Source organism: Cucumis melo, chromosome 7 (genome assembly GCF_025177605.1).
Source record: "Cucumis melo cultivar AY chromosome 7, USDA_Cmelo_AY_1.0, whole genome shotgun sequence".
In the NCBI taxonomy this organism is placed as follows: domain Eukaryota; kingdom Viridiplantae; phylum Streptophyta; class Magnoliopsida; order Cucurbitales; family Cucurbitaceae; genus Cucumis; species Cucumis melo.
Window position 1 is genome coordinate 3,828,896 of NC_066863.1, and position 20,277 is coordinate 3,849,172.

Here is a 20,277-nt window from a genome sequence, read left to right on the forward strand (position 1 = left end):
AGTACGTCTGGAGGTTGCTTCTTTTTGGGAAACAATTTAATCTCTTGGTTAAGTAAGAAGCAAAACTGTGTTTCTTTATCTACAGTTGAAGCTGAATATATAGCTGCAGGTAGTGGTTGTACACAATTGATTTGGATGAAAAATGTGTTGCATGAATATGGCTTTGATCAGGACACTATGACGTTGTATTGTGACAATATGAGTGCAATTGATATATCTAAGAATCTCGTTCAACATAGTCGAACTAAGCATATTGATATAAGACACCACTTTATTCGAGAACCAGTTGAAGACAAAGTAATCAAGCTTGATCATATTCGTTCAAATTTACAATTAGCTGATATGTTCACTAAACCCCTGGATGCTAGCTCATTCGAATACTTACGTTCTGGTTTAGGAGTGTGTCACACTTAACTTCGTGATTAGCTATAAAGACGGTGCGTGTCTCCACGTTTCAAATCTTTAGAGTTGTCAGCGCCGTTTTCGGAGTAAATGGAGGTCTCTTCGATAGATGATGGATGTTTAATTTCTAATTATTTGAATTTTATTTTGGCTATTTAAACTAAGATCATCTTAAGTCGTTACACATTCTGGAGTTAATACATCAGTTGAAATTTCTCATCGGTTAATTGAATCTTATTCGTCATGGTGAATACTCGCAAGGGGTCTTATGTGCCTAAGCAGTCTGAAGATGCATCTAATGTCATCACCTCTTCGCCTCTTCCAGTACAACATGCAAATGTCAGAGGTCGCTGATTCAAAAGCACTCCTCCCTAAAGACCTTATCGGCTTCCATCTGAGAAAGTGTAGGGAGAGGCCTCCAGTAGTTGCAGGAGTCTTTACATTCTGAGGAGGTGTCTGAAGTCGGTGAGTCTGTTGCTCCTGTTTCTCCTGCTGTGCATGCACAACGAGCTTCTGAGGCTACTGTATCGGATATTGATTCAGATGATCAGGATGATTTTCCATTAATCTGATTGTTAAAGAAACCCTCAGAGACAGTTATAACCGAGAGGCTCCCTTCTGATCCCTCGGGTTTCATTCACTCTCAAGAGAGCTCATCAACCGAAGGGGTATTCATTCCAACTCCAGGAAGCCCTCGACGCTCACCAGCTATATCTTTAGGTCATTCTCCCTCTGTTCACCCTCCTCAATCAAAACTACCTACTTCACAACCGGATGCGGTGCCTGCACACATTCCTGGAATCGCTACTGCTGCATGTGAGGAACAGACCGATGGTTCTCAAAATGATGATCAGTGTGCTTCTTTTAACCAGGCTGACATGCCTCCTGAAGACATTCCTCCTCCTACTGATAATCCCATTGCACCATCTTCTGAAGGAAGGACAGAATCTCCTAAAGGTTCTAAACCCCCAAAAAGAAAACCTCAACAGGCTAGGAGAAATGTTACCACAAAATCAGGCAGAAAGAAAATTCCTACAAATGTTCCATCTGTTCCCATTGATGGATTTTTTTTCACCACGAGGAAAGCGTTCAACACTGGAAGTTTTTGATGTAGAGGAGAATTGCCGATGAGGTAAATATATTTCACAAACACCAATCCTACATGAGTATCATGGACCTTATCCATAAGGCTAGTTTGGAAAAAACTATCTCGAATGTTGGTTCTTTTTATCCCCAGTTGATTAGAGAATTTATCGTCAATCTGCCTGATGAGTTTAATGATCCGAGTAGTGCTGATTTCAGACGGTGCACATTAGAGGGTTCAAATTTGTGATTTCACCTGCTGTGATAAATGGTTTTCTTGGAAATACTGTTGATATTGATTGCTCTCCATCATGTCCTACTACTGAGGTTCTAGCTACTGTCTTATCTAGAGGGACCTTGTCCACATGGCCTGTGAATGGAATTCCTGCGGCTGCTCTCAGTGTCAAGTATGTTATTCTGCACAAGATTGGTATTGCCAATTGGTTCCCTTCCTCACATGCCTCAAGCATATTTGCTGCCTTAGGTACATTTGCTCTTCTGCAGTTGTTCTCCAGTCTGCTACTTCACCTAAATGGAGCGGTGCTTACTGCAACTGATGCTCCTGAACCTGAACCTAAGACAATTGCTCTTAGCTACAGACTCTTTCAAGGCAGTCATGTGCCTGATATTGACCATGATGTGCATCCGACTCGAGGCCCACGTATTTTTGATACTACTGACTGGGATGAGTCTGCTGAAGGCTTTTATGTGGATCGGGAGTTGGCTGCCCGCATTGTAAATTCCTTGACTGCTGAATCTCGTGCACTGACTACCTCCATCACTTTGTTAACTGAACATCGATTAGAAGTTGATGCTCTTCTTTGACATTTAAAGTCTTTGGCACCATCCACTAGTTGACAGCAACCATCATCCGGTTAATGTCTTTTCCGGTTCAAAGGGGGAGTGGAGATGTGGAGATGTGGAGATGTGGAGATGTGGCGTTGAAATGAAGTGAAGATGTTTTGTGGGTTATGAAGTTTTGAGACTGAAGTTGTGAGATTTTTTTAATGTTTTCTTTAACAGAAGGTTAATGTTGTTCTGGCTCTATTCTTTTGATGATTGTAGTTCTTGTTTTGTGACAGATGTAGTGTGATAATTTCTTTTGACTCCTGAATGAAATGTCTTCTGTCTCACTAAGAACTGAAGCCTGTGGTTGATTGAAGTGACTTTGTGGTACTACTACTGTTGAACCAGAAAAGAAATTCTTTTAGACAAAAGGGGGAGTTTGTTGAAGTGTTCTTTGTCTAAAAGAATATATTTAAAATTAATATTTGAAGAAAAGTTTTATTTAAAATAGAAGATAATCAATGAATATTTGATTCTCCTATATTTAGGGAATCACTCCAACTATCTCCAAGATATAAAATAAGTTCCTATTCTTTAGGGATCTTATTTTTTAGAAGATACAAGTCGGGTTATATATGTTCTCTGAAGAGGATTGAAATGTGTGCGAAAAAATAAAGAAAAACAGTTTTGGGTGCTGAATACGAAGACATAACTTCTGATTGATCATTGAAGCGGCTGCGGCTGAAACAAAAGGTAGTTTATAACTTCTGGAGCAACATGACTACCTAAAGTAGAGTTCTGCGAATGAGTAATTTACAAAATGAATCTGTGGATGGTTTGATTAATAAAGTCACTCATACACTTAGGGGGAGCCTGACCATTAGACGCTGTTGACAGAAGTCTTCCTTATTCCAGGGGGAGCCTAGAGTCTGATGTTAATACACATGTCATACAGTTATAATATTGAGAAGTATACATAAGCTATATTGATGTTTTGATGTTTATGATGACTATTAATAAAATTACTCATCTGAGTTGTGAGCAGCTCCTCAAGACGTAGGCAATATTGGTCGAACTGGGTTAACAAAGTCTCATGTGTTACTCTCTTCTGATGTCTCACTTGTTATTACAAACATTATTAACTGCAGTCGTAACTAAAGGGTCCTTGATTATACTTTATTGTTTTTCATAAACGATGATTTGTACAATTTACGCGATCGTGGAGTATATTATTTAAGCGACTATGTATTTATACAATTAAATGATGGTGTTGTTGAATATAAACAATCGTGGTAATAAACGTAATTGATCCCTTTATACGTTTTACAAGATAGTGTAGGATATAAAGAGTGAAATGGAATACAGATTTCTCAAGTATATAATAAAGAAATTTTCAAAAGTTAAATTTAAAGGTTTGAAGCTTTACAAACACTATATATCATCTCTAAAATATTAAGAAATTTGTAGGTCGAAGGATGGAGTAGTATCAATGTATTCTTGAGTTGACATTCTTCTTCCGTTTCTCTTGCTGCTTTCTTCTTATGTTGAGACTTTTGTCTTTTTTTACTTACTAACATTATTTTCCTTTTGCATTTCTTTAATTTCTCTCTTGTTTCCTTTTGTTTAAACTTCTTGTGGTTCTTGACTGCTATCAGTGTCAATTTCTTCTTCAGTTTCAATTTCATTATTATCAAACTCATCTTCTTCAATCAACTTTTTTTTTCCTTTTGTTGTATCTTTTGTATTTTCTTCCCCTTGTTTTTCTATTTTTTTCTTTAACGATTACAATATTTCCCAATTGAATCTGGTTTCATTTTGCTCTGTCTTCCTGGCTACTATTTTCAACTTCTCCATCTTTAAATTCAATCATCTGAATATAAAAAGAGAATGTGCTGTCAAAATGATTGTGCAAGAAAATGTAAACAGTCATGCAATATAAAGATCGTTTAAATATCTATATACGATCATGAAACCAGTTGAGTAGCAAAGAATTAAAAAAATATATAAATTCAAGAATTACAAACTAAACTCACAGTCATGTGAAACTTATAATTAAACGATCGTTTAATTATTTTAAACGATCGTGAAACCAGTTGTATATTAAACAAATTAAAACCTGTGTCAATACGTGTGTTTTTTGTGTTCCTAAATGAATAAACCAGTTGATGTTTTCGTCTTCTTCATCTATCTGCAAGCACATAAAGTAAGAATGTTCAGAGACATCATGAAGAAAACACATCTAGACAGATAAATTATCTTTATCTATACGAGTTATATTTATTGTTTGGAAAAGAGTTAAACCTCCGGCAATATTTGTGTTTTGAGTGTTTCTAAATCTGTAGTTGCTATTGTTTTCAAACTACTTTGTGTTTCCAAAACAGCAGTTTCCTATAAAGAAAAAGAAACAACATAATCGTGTTTTATTTTATTTGTAAATTAAGAAACATTAAATAAACAAAGGGAGTACATAATGAATAAGGCACTAACCGTAGGGTAATATGTTGTTGCATACTTCACCATTGTATTAACTTGTTCATCATCATCAAGAAGATCAAGGCTACAAGTAGGTGGTGTACTTTTCTCCACGACTTTTGTATATGCAATTTCTTTCTCATTCTATTGTTGTTGAAGTTTGGCTGATGGTGGTGGAACATTCAAGCTTTTCATAACTAGTTTTTCTTTCAATGAGTCTTCCTCATTGCACAACGCTTTGAAAGTTCTTTCTATATCTCTTCTTGTTATAAAGTCATCATGACGAAAAAGTGCATTTTTCATATCATTTTCTTTTCTTTCTCCTAGATTAAACTCAAGGAATTTGTGACCTTTTAGTCCAGTCACAAAACAAAAGTCTTTCAACCCAAATTCTGCTATATGTCTATTGAAGTTGAAAGCAAGAACATTAGTTTTTTTTTGTATGGCATTGTTTACTTAATAGAAAATTCAGGAATTGTGTTGGTATTTTGGTCATTTTAATGTTAAGGAACTGGCCAAAAGGACTGTTTGTCAAAACTCGTGAGAGAATTCTTTTGTCTATTTTTGACTTAATCTGATTTAATGTTTCTAAGTTGTAGTATACAGTAATTCTAAAGTTTTTTTGTTCATCTTCCATAATAATGTCATTTGGATAGTGTTTCACCTATTGAATGACATAATAAATAGTATGTTTCAAACAATGGTAAGTTTAAACAAATTTACAAATGCAGAGAGCTATAAAGAAAAAGATACACAAATATACAACGCTATACAGATAGATATTCACATTCTAATTTGTTACCTTTACTCCTTTTTCTTTCTTTATTTTTCTTTCTTTTGTCTTTGTTTTACACCTTATTCATTTGCTACACAATGCTTATTAATTCTTGCTCACCATCTATTTGTAAAAAAGAAGACTAATATAAATTATATTCAATGAAATATATACAATCAGTATAGAAACAGACATGTTTGTATGTGGGATAGATCGTGATAGATATATATTGATCGAAATGAATATAGATTAAGGTCTCTTTGTGTGAGACATAGATCGTGCTAGATATATATGGATGATGGAGATGGATCGGAATGAATATAGATTCAGACCTTTTTTATTCTTGCTCACCATTTATTTGTAAAAAAGAAGACTAATATAAATTAGATTCAATGAAATATATACAATCAGTATAGAAACAAACATGTTTGTATGTGGGATAGATCGCGATAGATATAGATTGATCGAAATGAATATAGATTAAGATCTCTTTGTATTCGATATAGATTGTGCTAGATATATGTGGATGATGGAGATAGATCGAAATGGATATAGATTCAAACTTTTTTGTATGCAAGTCAGATCGTCTATCGCGATAGTTTGGTTGAAGTAGTTACCAGGATATAAACGATTGACAAGGAAGACGATGAAAGAAAGAGTCTGAGCAAGTTCTTTCACCTTTTTATAGCCCCTTCATTTTGATGGCATTTTTGTAATTACGAGTTATTGGAGTTTCTGTAAATGTTCATTTATACTTATATAAACGATCGTAGAAATTTCTCTACACGATCGTGTATAGTTAAACTTTTTCGTCTTCTTTTACTGTTTATTACCTTATCGTTTATATATATGATTATCGTTTATATAATGTACAGAATCGTGTATGATTATCGTTTATATTTTTAAACATGATCAGACGCACATATGAAATAATCGTTAAAGATAATTTACGCGATCGTAAAAGATAATCATTAAAGTATTTTGTTATCGTTTAGCGTTTATTGTTGATCGTTTATTTATTTGATAATTTTAAAAGATCGTGTATCAATTGTATATTATGATAGAGATTAAATGAGTAGGGCAGAAGAAAGACCGAAATTTTACACTAATTGCAATTAATTAACAATAAACCCTAAACTGAAATAATTAAGGTAAAATATAGGGTTTTTTTTTTAGAAAAACTTACGTTCGAAGCTCTAAATGATGCCTGAACCACCACTAGGGTTGACCTACTATCCTTTGGACTCAGAATCGGGTTTTGGGACCCGTTAGATGAAGGAAATCGGGAGAGAGAAAAAAGATGAAAAATATATGGATAAGGGTTTGGATTTTAATATTTGATTTTTGGAAAACCAAATAGAAAATATGACAGCCCAATGTTGTTTTAGAAAAAAAAATGTCAAGCACTTTTCTTGAAGCCCTAAGAGCCCAATTTATAGAGAATTTACATTTAAGGTTGCATGTGCATGCAAACACATAGGCCAACAACACATAACCCACTAACCATTAGTGGGCTTAATGTCTTCATAGTTTGCTAACACCTAACCCACTATAGTTAGTGGGTCTATCCAACAAAATGTTGGATTTTTCCATTAACTTTGATCAAAGGGTAAAATTTTCATTTGGTCAAATTCAAACTTTGACTTTTCAAACCAAAAAGTCAACATTTTGACTTTTTACAATTTTATCCGTCTTGACTAATTTTGACCTTCCGAGCATGAATCCGCATTTATTTTCTCAAGATTCAAATCATATTTGAATATCTTGCCGGTCAAAGTTTGACTTTTCAAAAGTCAAAAGTCAACATTTTGACTTTTTACAACTTTGACTATTTCCATCTTTTTCGAACTTCCGAGTATGAATCCACATTCATATCTTTAATACTTAAATTCCATTTAAGCATAAAGTTCTATTAGTAATCTAAATTTGACGGCTATATCACATATACTTGTCGGTTTCTCTCTCCTCTCCTATCTCAAACAATTCAACTCATTTCATCATACTGTTCTAAGTTTATTCCATATGAGCTAGTAGGGGAACCTAATGGACCTATAGATCATGGACTCCAACGATCCGAGATTAATAGGCTAAACTCTTTTATACCGAGCTAATCAACATTCGTTAACTAACGGGTCATTCCGCTAAAGTCCCGTAGTTGCATTTCCCTCACTATAGATATATTTGTGTCCATTTGATATAACCATAATCAGTAAGTTAATCCTTCACAGGTTGTTCGTAAGCTTGGCTTAGTCGAAAACCACCGTTTTACCCCTAAGACTACATCTTTCTCCTTAAGTCCCACTGATCCATTATTGAACAATTGGTTTTAAAGTACAACCTATAAATCGAATCCCTCTCGGTCCAATGAGAGTGTGGGGCTCCTTTGTTCAAGACTTGAATTCAGTTCTTAAGGGAACAACCTATCTACAACCCTAAAACGGGTATGAGTGAATTTCGTCTTGCACCCTGTGTTCCCAACTATCCACTCGATCTTATTCCTAAAATGGGAGACTTATTGGGCCAACGCTAATGAGTTGCCCTCACCTATGCAGATCTAAGCATAATCTCGTGTGAACAGGAGTTCACAGTTAGCGCAGGATTAAGATTAAGTTACCTAGGTCATCAATAATCAAGATAGTCAGTTTTAAACAGTAAACGACACTATAACGTAAAAGTGACTATTTCATAGTTCTGTCTTATGTAAACCTTTTACATAGGATGCCCCCACTTTCATGTCTCTACATGAACAATTCAGAATTACATCGTTTGTATTAACTACAAAGCAGGCCGTATCCCTAGTATCTCTAAATAAAGCGCCCAATCTTTATTCATATACTATATACTATTTAGACTATTTGCTCGAACTTAATCCATGTTTATGTCTCTATATAAAGTTCAAGTTTACTCAAAATAGCCTTAAGCTCTTAGTTTATTGGATTTAAGATTATAGTATTCAATTTCTCAATAACGACTTTATTGAATAAAATATGATTACAAACTACGAGTTTTAGGACATAAATTCCAACATATTATTCTACACGATGTCGTCTAAGAATCGTTTATTAACATTAGTCGCGCGTGCGGACGATTAATCGCGCGTTTCTTGGGATATTTTTTGTATTTCGCATTGTGGGCTTATGGGCTTTTTTCGTTCTGAAATTGTTCTATAGAGTGCAAATAACTTGCCGCTTTGTTATATTATTAAAAATACCCCTATATGAATATAAAATGAAACATTTGTGACTAATTTTTAAATTATTTAACATGATGGTTGCTAAAGTCGGGTGGATGGAACTAACATATCAGGAAACATAGTGAAGTTATAGGATCCTTTTCCTCGTCCAAGCTGAATCTTTTCCCTTCCATCTCGAAAAATGACCTACGTCCACTTTAGTCGTTTTCATTCATTTATAAAACTTGGGCACTTCTACATCATTTTTATTTATTTACTTTTCTCTCTCTCTCTCTCTCTTTTTTTTTTTTATTCTTTCCTTTGATCATTCCTACAGTTTCATAAGTTTCCATTTTTATGAAAGGTACGAAATGAACCAGATTGATTTAAAGTACTATGACATAAAGAGTATCTTTATTAAGTAGTGATAGTTGGTGCTAAATGAAGGATCTCCCTTGCTCTACAGAACCTCAATGTAAGCAAAAGATTATAGACATATATATATATAGGGTTTTTAATGTGTTAGTTTTATTGAATGGTTGATTGATAATTAAACAAGCTTTGTAATGAAATATTGTAGTTACTTCATTGTTCATTAATTGTGGAGGAGGAAGTATGGAGTTTAATGGTAGTATATATGAAGGGGATGATACTCAAGGTGGCAAAGCAAGTTTCTTTATCTCATCACAGAAATGGGGTTACGCTTCAACTGGTGTTTCTTTCCTGAGTGATAAACTTCCTTTCAAGCTATCATCTACCAGTAATTCCTCTTTTTCTTCTTCACCAACCCTTTATTCCACTGCTAGAGTTTCCCCTCTTTCTCTCAACTACTATGGATTTTGTCTCATCAGTGGAAGTTACTATGACAAGCTTCACTTTACTGAAATTTTGTTTACTGCTGACCAAACTTATGCCAGCCTCAGGAGGCGTATTTTCGATATCTCAATTCAAGTGAGTACTATACTAGTCGAACAGTTTTTCACCTAAAATATCTCGTACCAGTGCGAATAATTGTCATGATATTTGGGTTTGTAATTCCACAGGGAAAGTTGATTAAGGAGTTTACTTTAGAAGAAGCTGGAGGTGTTGGTAAAGAGTTTACTTTAGAAGTACCTGTGTTATGGTCAATAATGGAAGTAGTACTCTTCAGATTCATTTGTATTGAGCTGGTAAAGGAACAATTTACATTCCATACTCAGGGGTGCATGGACCTCTAATATCTGCAATCACTGTCACACCAAGTAAATATATTTTCTATGGTTAATAACGATTTCGTATTTCATTTTTCTGCTTTTGAAATCTATATTTGTTTTTTAAAATTTTTCTATTATGGTTTTCAGCTTTGTTAAAGATACATTTGAGTTCCTAGTTCAAATTCTAAAAACAAAGAAACCGACTTTTCACCCCATAAGATTCTTTGTGTACATATTAGTTTCTTTATGATGTTTTCAAAAACCAAGCTGAAAACTAAGTAGAAATAAAGTAATTCAACAAAGGTTTTAAAGCAGAAAACAAATTATTATCAAACGAGGACTTAGTTGTTTGTTTTGAGATTTTTACACCTTTTGTGATCTTCTATCTGAAACTGAATCATTTGGTTGTTATCTTCTGCTATTGTTGTAGACTTCCATGTCAAAACTAATGTGCAAACTAGAAGGCTACCGGCTGGAGCTATTGCTGGCAGGGTTGTTGTTGGTATTTTCATCTTTGTCGTCCTAGTTCTTGTGCTTCGACGGAAAGGTTATTTAGGTGGAAGGGAAACTGAAGACGACGGTAAGAGTACAATAATTTGAAAGAACAATAATATACATAAAACGTCGCGAACTAATTAAATAGCCATCAATCTCAAACCTTATTTTATCCCACTGGACCTATTTGCTGGACTTCATCATTAACAACCGCTTTGTTTATAGCTTTATTTCCCTTTCTTTAGACTAAATAAAAGTGCAAATTCATTACACAAAACTTCGAGACTTGAAATTATAGACAAGTTATTTCAGTTTAAGACAAATCAAAGCAGCCACCAACAACTTTGACTCTGCAAATAAAATTGGGGAGAGAAGCATTGGTTCTGTCTACAAGGTAAATATATCCATGCAAATTTTAGGATGTTAGCTCTAAGATTTAGAGAAGTGTGATTCTGGATGACATTGTTATGCAAATCTTCGTGTAGATTCTCTATCGTTAAAGGAGTACTATCAGATGGAACTTCCATTGCTGTAAAACAACTATCTTCTAAATCAAGACAAGGGAATCGTGAGTTCATCACAGAAGTTGGGATGACTTCTGGATTACAACATCCAAACCTTGTTAAGCTTTATGATTGTTGTATTGGAGGAAACCAATTTTCTTATTTTGCTTATTTATGAGTATCTACAGAATAATAATCTTGCTCGTGCACTTTTTAATAAGTGTATCGATGTCTTTATGTATACTTAATATATTATAAGGTTTTTGTTGGTTTTATCTAAATATGTTTCTGATTTTTAAGGCCTTGAGAAGCATTGTTTGCATTTGGACTGGCCAATAAGAATGAAGATATGTGTGGGAATAGCAAAGGGGTTGGCTTACCTTCATGAAGAATCTAGATTGAAAATTGTTCATAGAGATACAAAGGCTACTAATGTTCTACTTGATGAAAACTTGAATGCCAAGATCTCTGACTTTGGATTGGCTAAGCTTCACGAAGAGGTCATGTTAGCACAAAAATTGCAGGCACGATGTATCTCTCTAATCATATCTGTTTCTAGTTTTCTTTTCAATGTTAAACGGTTGAAACCTGCCTTTAAAAGTCTTAACGATTTTGTCCTCTTCTGATAAGGTTTACTTTTAGTGGTTATAATGGCTCATGAGCACGCAATGAGCTTATAATTTTGAAGTTGTGTTGTTAGAGATTGTTAGTGGGAAAAGTAATACGAGTTATAGACCAAAAGAAGAGTATGTTTATCTTCTTGATTGGGTAATAATTCATGGCTTAGATTGACACTCTACTAATGTTTACAACATAAAGTTTCATTGATATGTCTAACATATATTTTTCTGCTTGCTTTTGAAGGCTTATGTCCTACAAGAAGGGAACTTACTTGAACTTGTTGATCCAAATCTTGGCCCTCATTACTCAAGAGGTTATGAGGATGCTCCATATCGCTCTCATATGCACAAACTTGTCTCTAAGTCTCAGACCATCCATGTCTTTGTCTGGTTAGCATGCTTGAAGGTAAAACTATGGCTGAAGTATCAAACATCAAGAGCAACACGGCTGAACGAGATGCAAGGTTCAAAGCTTTTGATAAGAAGTTGTCACGAGATAGCATGACAAGCATTTCAACCTTGTCGCAATTGCAAGGTATTGACTCATCTTCTTCTACTCAAAACAAAGACGATGCTCAAGAGTATTCAACAACAATAAGCCTCTTTTCAGATTCATTCAAATGAACTCCAAATGACATATGTGATTAAACTTCCATTGATATACTTTTGTCAAGGGTTTATTTTAAGTGTGTTTGTACTTCCAATAAACCTTATGGATTGGAGTGTATAATTCAACATTTCCATATTAATATTATTAGTTCTTTTGAAAACCTTTTATTATGTAATATCATTTTCACACATTATATATCCTTTTGAAATAATTTATAACTTGTTTTGTTTCTTATAACCAATGAAATAGAAGCTGAAAGTGGTTTAAGAGTAGAGGAGAAAGAAGAAAAGGAACTGTCATAAATTTACAAACGATGGCTTCAATCAATAGTTGATATATATTCATCCATCGAGTAGGTAACAGACAACAGTTTTGAGACTATATATACACTTGTAAACTATCAAAAACTCATGTTTCTTAAGATCTAACACTCAATCCCAGTATTTATCTGAACAGAGAAGGACGTTCTACGAATATTTGAGAGTGGAGTATCAACTCTTACAACTACCCCTGAATTCCCGACGTTTCCGTTCCACTTTGACCTGCCAATCTGGATGTTGAGAAAGAAATCAGATAGAAGAAAAATAAATTGGCCAACAGTGAAGTATAATCGAAGACAAATATGGTACACAAAGAAAGAGTGTTGATGAATGGTACAAGTTGCTACAGAAAAGCTTTACATTAGAAATGTAGACACAAAAGGGAGTTCTTCAACACTTACAGAAATTGAAGCAAATGCAGAAGGGTGAGCAATGAAAGAACAACCGCACATGAGATTTAGATGTTTCTTCACTGAATGAACAATTTCAGCACGAAACCCAGGATTGCTTCCGCCAAAAGTTGGACTCAAACTGATCATTTTAAAATCGAACTTTAGACAAAATCACCACATATCACTTGATAAATAAACATGTATACAACTAACCTGCACTGAAGAGTTGGCTTCACCAAAAGACCTGATCTCTTCCAAGCTAATGATTGAGCAAGGTCCAAAGTAAATGATTTGTCAGGCAATTGCACTATTGGTGTTATTCGGGTTCCCCACTTATTCTAAAAAAATCAACCAGCACAAACAAGGTGTCAACTTTACCTGATAAGGTCCATACAAGTTCTTTCGGACATTGATCTTGAAAAGGAGAAACAACTTTTTCTTTCTTTCTTAAAAGAAAAGGAACTCACCTTGCATGAGAAGCTGAATCTCATTTCTCCTGGACACTGACCTTGAGCTTGAAGGAGGCCTCCACAAAAGGGCATAAATGCTGTTGTAGTTAAACCTTCACCCGACACGTAAGTCAACTGCCCATTGGGGAACTGTAAATCAACAAAGGACTGGGAGGGTTGGAGGGAGGGAGGGGAGAGGTGGTGTTACTAGACTGATACAAAGGGTATAATAAACGAGAAATGGTTCTAACTTATGTTCAAATAATTGTCACTAGCCTGGCAGAATTTGCTTCCTTCTAAGGAACATGAACAAAAAACTAAAACCAAACACACTTAACCCCATGAAAGCTATCGAGAGGTCATTTGAAAATATGGCTTTATAAATATTTGAAACTCTGACCTCAAAAGCAAGAACATATAGAGCTACAAGACAGTAATATCCTTTATGCCATGTTTAAAGCCAAATTACATTCATCACAATTATGCTACGGTTTTATCAACTTACACAAGCTGGGGGATTGAGACAAAGCATTGACATAAACAGCCACCTTCTATGCTTTGACCAGACTGCTGGACATAGAGAATGCATTCCATTCTGATGATTCATGAAATAATAACATTAGAAGTTGGAATAAAGTAGAGCTCGTATGAAAATGGCAGTTTAATATGTGTTTCATCACACTAGAAAGACGTAATCTACGAGCATAAACAATTGGCAATGAAAGTCCAAAGTTTTGTATCATATAGATTGCATCGAAGACACCAATTGCGAAGTTAAAATATATACTATACGGGGTTCAGATCTGACTCTGCATAGACTGTAATAAAAGATCAAAAGTTTGACGCTCACATCAAGTAACCTAAAACTGCAGAAATCATCTTAAGACAGGAGAGAGCTATCCCAGATTATGAGTATCTGTATACCTTAAAATGCAGATAACTAAAAATTGGTGGTAGACATGCTTTCGAAATACTTTTAAAGAAAAGAAAATTTTCAGGCATCCAAAATAAAATTGATGTTTAAAAGTCAATGAAATAATGACAATCAAATAGCTGCTAGTTGCAATGCCGATAACTCCTTGAAGAGACCTCCAACAAACAAGGTTTCTCCGCAGGGAATAAATGCTTCTTGAAAGGTTACTAAAGCCTAATATCTCCTAGCAGCAACAACCAAACTCTACTGTTTGTTTAATTGAGAAAAATAAAACATACTTCTGCAGCTGCACATTAATTCTCTCATGACTTCAAGGTCCAAAATCTAGCACGAGGTATAATTTGATGCCATTAGCCAGTAAAGTAGGTATTACCTTCCTATCATAACCGTACCAAAGCAAGTGTTGCTTTGATAGGTGGACAGGCAAAAGAAGTGTTGAGTCACGAACAAAGAGTACTGGCCCAAGCTGCAGTAGAAATAAAGATGAATTGTCATTTCCAGCTGCGGTTCTGCCATGCGATGCCTCTACTCTCCATAAATCTCCTCTAGCAACTAATGAACTTTCCACATCTCGTGATCTGCTATCATAGGTTGAAGAAATGTTGATCGTGCCCTACACCCAAAGAATAAAAAAGGTTAAAGAAAAAACAGAAGAAATTTAAAAATAAATAAATAAATAAAAATAAAACCCAAATGGATACTCCAAAAAGAAATCCTTAACCCACACAACTATGATTTATTTAACACCATCAAACCCCTCACTACAGATAGAAATAAAAACAAAAAATAAATGTCATGGAATTGTAGGGTTTGGAAGAGATAAAAAATACTACTGACAAGGACAATGATTTGAATACAATATTTGCTAGAGGATATCCACTAGAATAGCTAGAAATGTAGAACATAAAGACAATATAACGTTAAAAAATGCAGGGTTAGGAGTTCCCTAAACTAAAATGAGAACTAATGAAGATGAACCAGGATTGACAGAACTACTACAGACAAAAAGGTGTACCAACTTTTCATAGTCTCCACAAGATTGATGGACTCACATGACACAACAGTATGCCAACTATATGAGCTATTATCGACAGGTAATAACAGCTGATTATTTTGAAACGATTCCTCAAACACGCCTCACCTTTTTGAATGAGTAATACCCAGTCCTAATAGTTTCCTCTACGGGCAATAGTTTCCTCTACGGGCAATAGTTTCCCCATGATATTAATTATTATTTGTCTTTCTATAAGTAGAGGTTTTGAATGTGAACGTAAATGCAATAAGTTTGTGGCTGAGAAAGCTACTTGATGGAAGTGTGTTAACAACTATTTAAAGAAGCTATTCGGCAAATGAACTCCTGATAAATTTTTGGGGGCAAATTTTTGTTCTAAGAAATCTATATCTTTTGTGATGAGTCATTCATAAACTACACATGTAGACCAAAATCAGTACATTAAACAGATCTCCAGGTAATAAAGAGTAATTCATATCTGTGCTAGTCAAAATACAACACTCAAGACAATCACTAGAAATTCAATTATCTACTGTAGTAGCAATATCATGTGTACGATTTGGAAATAAGAAAAACATTAATCACACTGCTATACCTGAGCCCTACCCAGATGACCTATAGTCTTTAAATCAAAGCCAGAAGCTTCATCATCAACCGCCCCATCTGAAACACCAACTTTATCAGCAAGTTCAGAATTACGCAAGCACTCCGATAACGTTCCGCGGTTCCCTTGAACAGCAACTCCCGTATCATCCCTCTGCCAACTCTTATCCATATCCATCCTAATCGATGCTATCACATTCTCCTCTTGCCGAAACGGCACTGGCAACTGTCTGAAAAACTGCTGTACCATACCATTCAAACAGGCACCAAAATCAGCCCCAGCTTGTCCAATCCGGTTCCCAATATCAAAAATTGATGTAACCCCATTAATTCCAGAATTATGAGCAGTCAACCCATAATCCTTGATACCAAAACTCTGGCCCGGAAATTCAAGATCAAAAAGCTTAGAATTAGGAGGATTGGGCCAAGAAAAAGAAGGCGAGGATATATGAGAATGAATCAATCCCGTAAAACCCTGAGCAAGACGATCCGCCAAATCCTGACCATGCCTCTGCACCTCCTCCCACGCTTCAAAAGATCTTTCTACGGACATTAGTTAACAAAAAATCCAAACCTTCTACCTTTTACCTCACACCCAAAACCTCTTCATACAATAAAAAATAACAGCACAAGAAATAGAAGAAGCAGCAGTTTAGCTAGGGCACAAACAGAATCACAAAAGCGAGTAGAAATCTTTCATCACCAGTTCCACAACAAGCAATAAGATTCAAAAGAACCCAAATTGAAACAAGGGTAATCGAGATCGAAAGACTTACGCAGAAGAATCAGAACTCAATTGTAAAACAAATTTAAGGATGGAATTAGGTTTCTATGGATGAAGGAAGTGGGTTGGTAGAAAAAGAAATGATATTTCAGATTGAAACACAAAGGGGATTGAAGTAAAAGATGAAAAAGAAGAAGAAGAGAGGATTCTGAAAGGGGAATGGATTGTTATAGTTGCTTCTGAACGCGAATTTGCCAACGCGGTTGAAGAGGGGTGAGTGAGTTACTATGTAATAATTTATCAAGACGTACGTCAGCCATTGAAGCTGTGGCTAATTCTAAACACTGTCGGGATCTTTTTTTCCTTTTTTTGTTTTTCATTAATGAAGGAATGATAGAATCACGTGCCGCGGACGTTAAGTTTGTCACAGCCACTCGACTCTTCGTCTAATCTTTAATATATATCTTCTCAATACTTTGCTAAGCTCGCACGTGCCACAATTCATGTCTAAGATATATATTCTCCACAAGTTATTATTCCCCATCAAATCTTTTTTTAAAATAAATAAATTATGTTGTAAGAAGATTTTGAATTAAGTATTAATTCTCCACTCTGAATCCTCCTCACCTACATGCTTAAAACATCCTCATAAAAGAAAAAGAAAAAAAAAAAGAAAGAAAGAAAGAAAGAAAAAGAAAAGAGATTATGCTCTCTTCCAACACCCATCTTGCAGAGGATTGAGATAGAAAACTGTGACAACGCTTCACAGAATATAAACGGGGAAAAGGGATTGCTTTCCCATCCCATCCCCAAACTTTTTAAGTTGTGGAAAATTTTTCTATCCCATACCTTCTCCCATTTTACAAAATGGGTACATCTGGTAAGAAGTCGGTAGTCACCTTTTAGATATAAAAATGATTATGGTGCCACTTGCGAATTGTCATTAGCGAACACTACTACAACCACCAACCAAAATCATATCTCCATCCTCTATTAGATCTTTCTTAAAAATGATGGTCATCTAACACAAAGTACAATATCATAATGAATGTGAAAAGTTTGTATAATTCTTAATAACCACTAGATACTTCTTTAGGCATATAATAATTGAACCTGAATTGTCAGGTTCTATAACCAGTTGTTATCCATGTCAACAAGATGAGGCACTCAAAATCATGTTAATTACCAATCAAAAAACAGCATTAACTTAACTTCACTGCTCACAAACTCCCCTTGCAAAGTTGGATGAATCGATTCAACAGCACAAGGGAGAGCAACACAGATTTTCCTGAGGACTGAAGGATTTTTGCTTCTGCTGAAGGAGAACTTGTATTGTTGCAATGAAAACTAGTTCCTCGACACAGTCTGACTTAGATTCAATATCTCTTTCAGCAATCGGCTTACGGAAGCCTTTATATCTTCAGGTATTATAAGTTGTTCTGGTATAGCTTCCAAGGCGTATTGAGTAATAACTTGCAAAACAACCCCTAAATTCAAATTCTTGGTGTCCTCATTCCAAACACCTTGATTCACATACTTGCATGATCGTCTCAAGATGCATTTGTGACAGACCTGCAGATAATTGGAAGGGGAAGAAAATAAGCCAAAGAATTCTATTAAAAATTTAGTTGGTAAGGGAAGGAATAAGGTAATATTTACTGAGGTTTTTCTTACTGTGTCTTCTTGGATTCTAAAGAATTTTCGCAATCTTTTAGCCGCAAAAACATCTTTTCTTGCAGTAGATGGGCATCCAAAGAGGGCAACCTTTCTTAAGTCACTGCCAGACAACCATCTGAAAATCCCAAGACTCAGAATTCAAGACGAGAAACAATTGGGGGATGTCTTCATAAAGAAACACAACTGCCATAACCAGAAAGATGAAATACAAAAAATTATTTCCTTTGAAATCAGATTGTTAGATTTTGTAACTTATTAGGAATATTACACTTTTATGTACGGTACACTTAATAATCTGACACATTAATGTCTTGAACCATAAGGATTCAAGCAATTATCAAGCAGAGAGATTAGCTAGGAAAGAAAAACCAAGATAGGTCGGTTTAGGTCAGTTATGTCTTAGATGGATAACTATTTAGTCAAGGTTACTGATGCCAAAACTAATTAAACAATATGGGTTGGTAAATGGGTATCATTTTTAGTTCAACAATGATAGGGGTGGGAGATCGAACCATTAAAATTGCTCACTAAGTTGAATATCAACATAGAACCGACTTGTACAGTAACTTTTGAAAGATGAACCAATCGAACAAAGCAAAAACAACTTGTTAGGGAACAATAATAGCAGCGGATATTCTAATATTTGAGTTATGGAAAATCAAACTTCCAAGTTTGACCATAGTCCTTTCAAAAGTGAAGAAGAAATATATTTTCATAGCTTTCATACTCGTAATATGAAACTAATGCTTCGAAAAAGAAACTCCTATCCAAAAAATGAATGCATCTAAAAATGATTCAAACTATCATTTTTACATTTAGGATACTAAATGTAGTTAGTTAGAGTAATCAACCCCCAATATGAAATGACCTCAATTTCTTCTCTGTCTTAATTACCACCGCAAGATGCACAGAGTATGTTTTGAAAAACCTCAAAACTAGAATTAAGTATAGTTTCCCAATGTCAATACACAAGCCAAATCATGAAACTGATTCAAAAGAAAAACAAAATTTTTCCTTGTTTCATTCTTCCACACACAATATATCCAAATTTCACAGCACTTCATACTCTATAAATGAAATTGTCATTAGCAAAAGATTAAAGCTATCCACTTCATCAGATATATGATGATCTCACACCAATTCTCAAAACATTACACAAAAACGAAAACACAACAGAGATACCACATTAAAAAAGCAAAAATCAAAACTCTTCTTACTTTGCAATTTCTTGATTGTCTCTGCCAAACCGCTGAGCTGTAGACTTGATAAAATTCCGTCCACGACGACACTCAAAGTAACTAAGAACAAATTTGTTAACGGGCAAGAAATTAGCATAGTTAAAATATCCTTCCCTGTACAAATGTCTCGCAAACATCTCCATATCCGGAGAGAGCTCTTTGCGGAGCAAAGCATCCTCCCTCGCTAATTTCTTGTTTCCTTCCGAACCCACTTTTCCTTTCAGCACAGTCTCTTCATTCCCACCTTTTCCTTCTAGAGATTTTACACTTCCGTTCGAATTCGCGGCTTCCCTAGACAGAAACGCCGGCGGTGTATTCGTCTTAGCGGGGACAATTTCTGGTTCAATCCCCTCCCCGATTTTCAGCGAGAAAGATCGAGAAGTAGAAGGAAGAAGGTGAAATTGAAGGGAAATAGTGGATTGTGAATTGAAGAGTAGGATTTGAGAGTGAAGAGGTCTGAAGCGAGACATAGACGGGTAGAAGTTTGTGAAGACGAGGGTTTTGGGTTTAACGCTATTGAAACTGAAGCCTTTTATAGAGAATCAGATTGGGTAAGATTAACTGAGCTAAGCGCCGAGCCCATATGCCTTTTGACAGTCAATTGTAATTTTAACTCAGTTTGTTAAGCCTATTTTGAATTTTGTGATCAAAGGGTGTAAATTATAAAAATTATACTTTTTTTACGTTTTTATTCTACACATATTTTGTAAATACATGACTATATTAAATATATTTAATAATATAATATATTATTTTATAACACACAAACTTATTTTTTAAATATAATATGTATTGTATGACGGATTATATATTATAA

General features: G+C 34.9%; 3 protein-coding genes and 1 pseudogene across 4 annotated transcripts; 2 read left to right on the top strand and 2 right to left on the bottom strand.

Moving 5' to 3' along the window:
• The first annotated feature begins 645 nt into the window (after window positions 1-645).
• LOC127150296 (extensin-like) lies at window positions 646-1,511 on the top strand. The gene is made up of 3 exons (XM_051087706.1): window positions 646-748; window positions 865-926; window positions 984-1,511. The coding sequence occupies exons 1-3, from the start codon at window positions 646-648 to the stop codon at window positions 1,509-1,511; spliced, it is 693 nt and encodes a 230-aa protein (XP_050943663.1).
• Window positions 1,512-9,305: 7,794 nt separating this feature from the next.
• On the top strand, window positions 9,306-12,140 carry LOC107992027 (probable LRR receptor-like serine/threonine-protein kinase At1g53430; annotated as a pseudogene).
• A 248-nt stretch (window positions 12,141-12,388) lies between these two features.
• On the bottom strand, window positions 12,389-17,450 carry LOC103501831 (uncharacterized). 2 transcript variants are annotated; one of them, XM_008465544.3, is made up of 7 exons: window positions 15,814-17,450; window positions 14,580-14,819; window positions 13,778-13,867; window positions 13,291-13,407; window positions 13,037-13,161; window positions 12,833-12,962; window positions 12,389-12,661 (listed from the first exon to the last, which is right to left on the bottom strand). In XM_008465544.3, exons 1-7 carry the CDS (start codon window positions 16,372-16,374, stop codon window positions 12,536-12,538), a joined length of 1,389 nt encoding a protein of 462 aa, XP_008463766.2. In that variant the 5' UTR covers window positions 16,375-17,450; the 3' UTR covers window positions 12,389-12,535. The 2 variants fall into 2 exon arrangements, with proteins under 2 accessions (XP_008463766.2, XP_008463765.2); XM_008465543.3 differs by having other exon boundaries at window positions 13,291-13,440; window positions 15,814-17,388.
• A 140-nt stretch (window positions 17,451-17,590) lies between these two features.
• LOC103501859 (uncharacterized) lies at window positions 17,591-19,976 on the bottom strand. Its single transcript, XM_051087947.1, has 3 exons — window positions 19,440-19,976; window positions 18,220-18,337; window positions 17,591-18,117 (listed from the first exon to the last, which is right to left on the bottom strand). Exons 1-3 carry the CDS (start codon window positions 19,928-19,930, stop codon window positions 17,893-17,895), a joined length of 834 nt encoding a protein of 277 aa, XP_050943904.1. The 5' UTR covers window positions 19,931-19,976; the 3' UTR covers window positions 17,591-17,892.
• Window positions 19,977-20,277: the final 301 nt, after the last annotated feature.

Bases quoted from the DNA above. Each gene is read 5' to 3' on its own strand.
- LOC103501859 (XM_051087947.1), bottom strand. From the start codon at position 19,930: ATGTCTCGCTTCAGACCTCTTCACTCTCAAATCCTACTCTTCAATTCA. The intron at 18,338-19,439 runs GTAAGAAGAGTT...TGGGATTTTCAG, and splicing joins GACAATCAAGAAATTGCAAA to ATGGTTGTCTGGCAGTGACT. The intron at 18,118-18,219 runs GTAAGAAAAACC...AATTATCTGCAG, and splicing joins TTAGAATCCAAGAAGACACA to GTCTGTCACAAATGCATCTT.
- LOC127150296 (XM_051087706.1), top strand. From the start codon at position 646: ATGGTGAATACTCGCAAGGGGTCTTATGTGCCTAAGCAGTCTGAAGAT. The intron at 749-864 runs GTCGCTGATTCA...AGGTGTCTGAAG, and splicing joins ACAACATGCAAATGTCAGAG to TCGGTGAGTCTGTTGCTCCT. The intron at 927-983 runs GTATCGGATATT...TGATTGTTAAAG, and splicing joins AACGAGCTTCTGAGGCTACT to AAACCCTCAGAGACAGTTAT.
- LOC103501831 (XM_008465543.3), bottom strand. From the start codon at position 16,374: ATGTCCGTAGAAAGATCTTTTGAAGCGTGGGAGGAGGTGCAGAGGCAT. The intron at 13,441-13,777 runs GTAAGTTGATAA...CAACCCTCCCAG, and splicing joins GTCTCAATCCCCCAGCTTGT to TCCTTTGTTGATTTACAGTT. The intron at 12,662-12,832 runs GTAAGTGTTGAA...CTCAACATCCAG, and splicing joins CTGCATTTGCTTCAATTTCT to ATTGGCAGGTCAAAGTGGAA.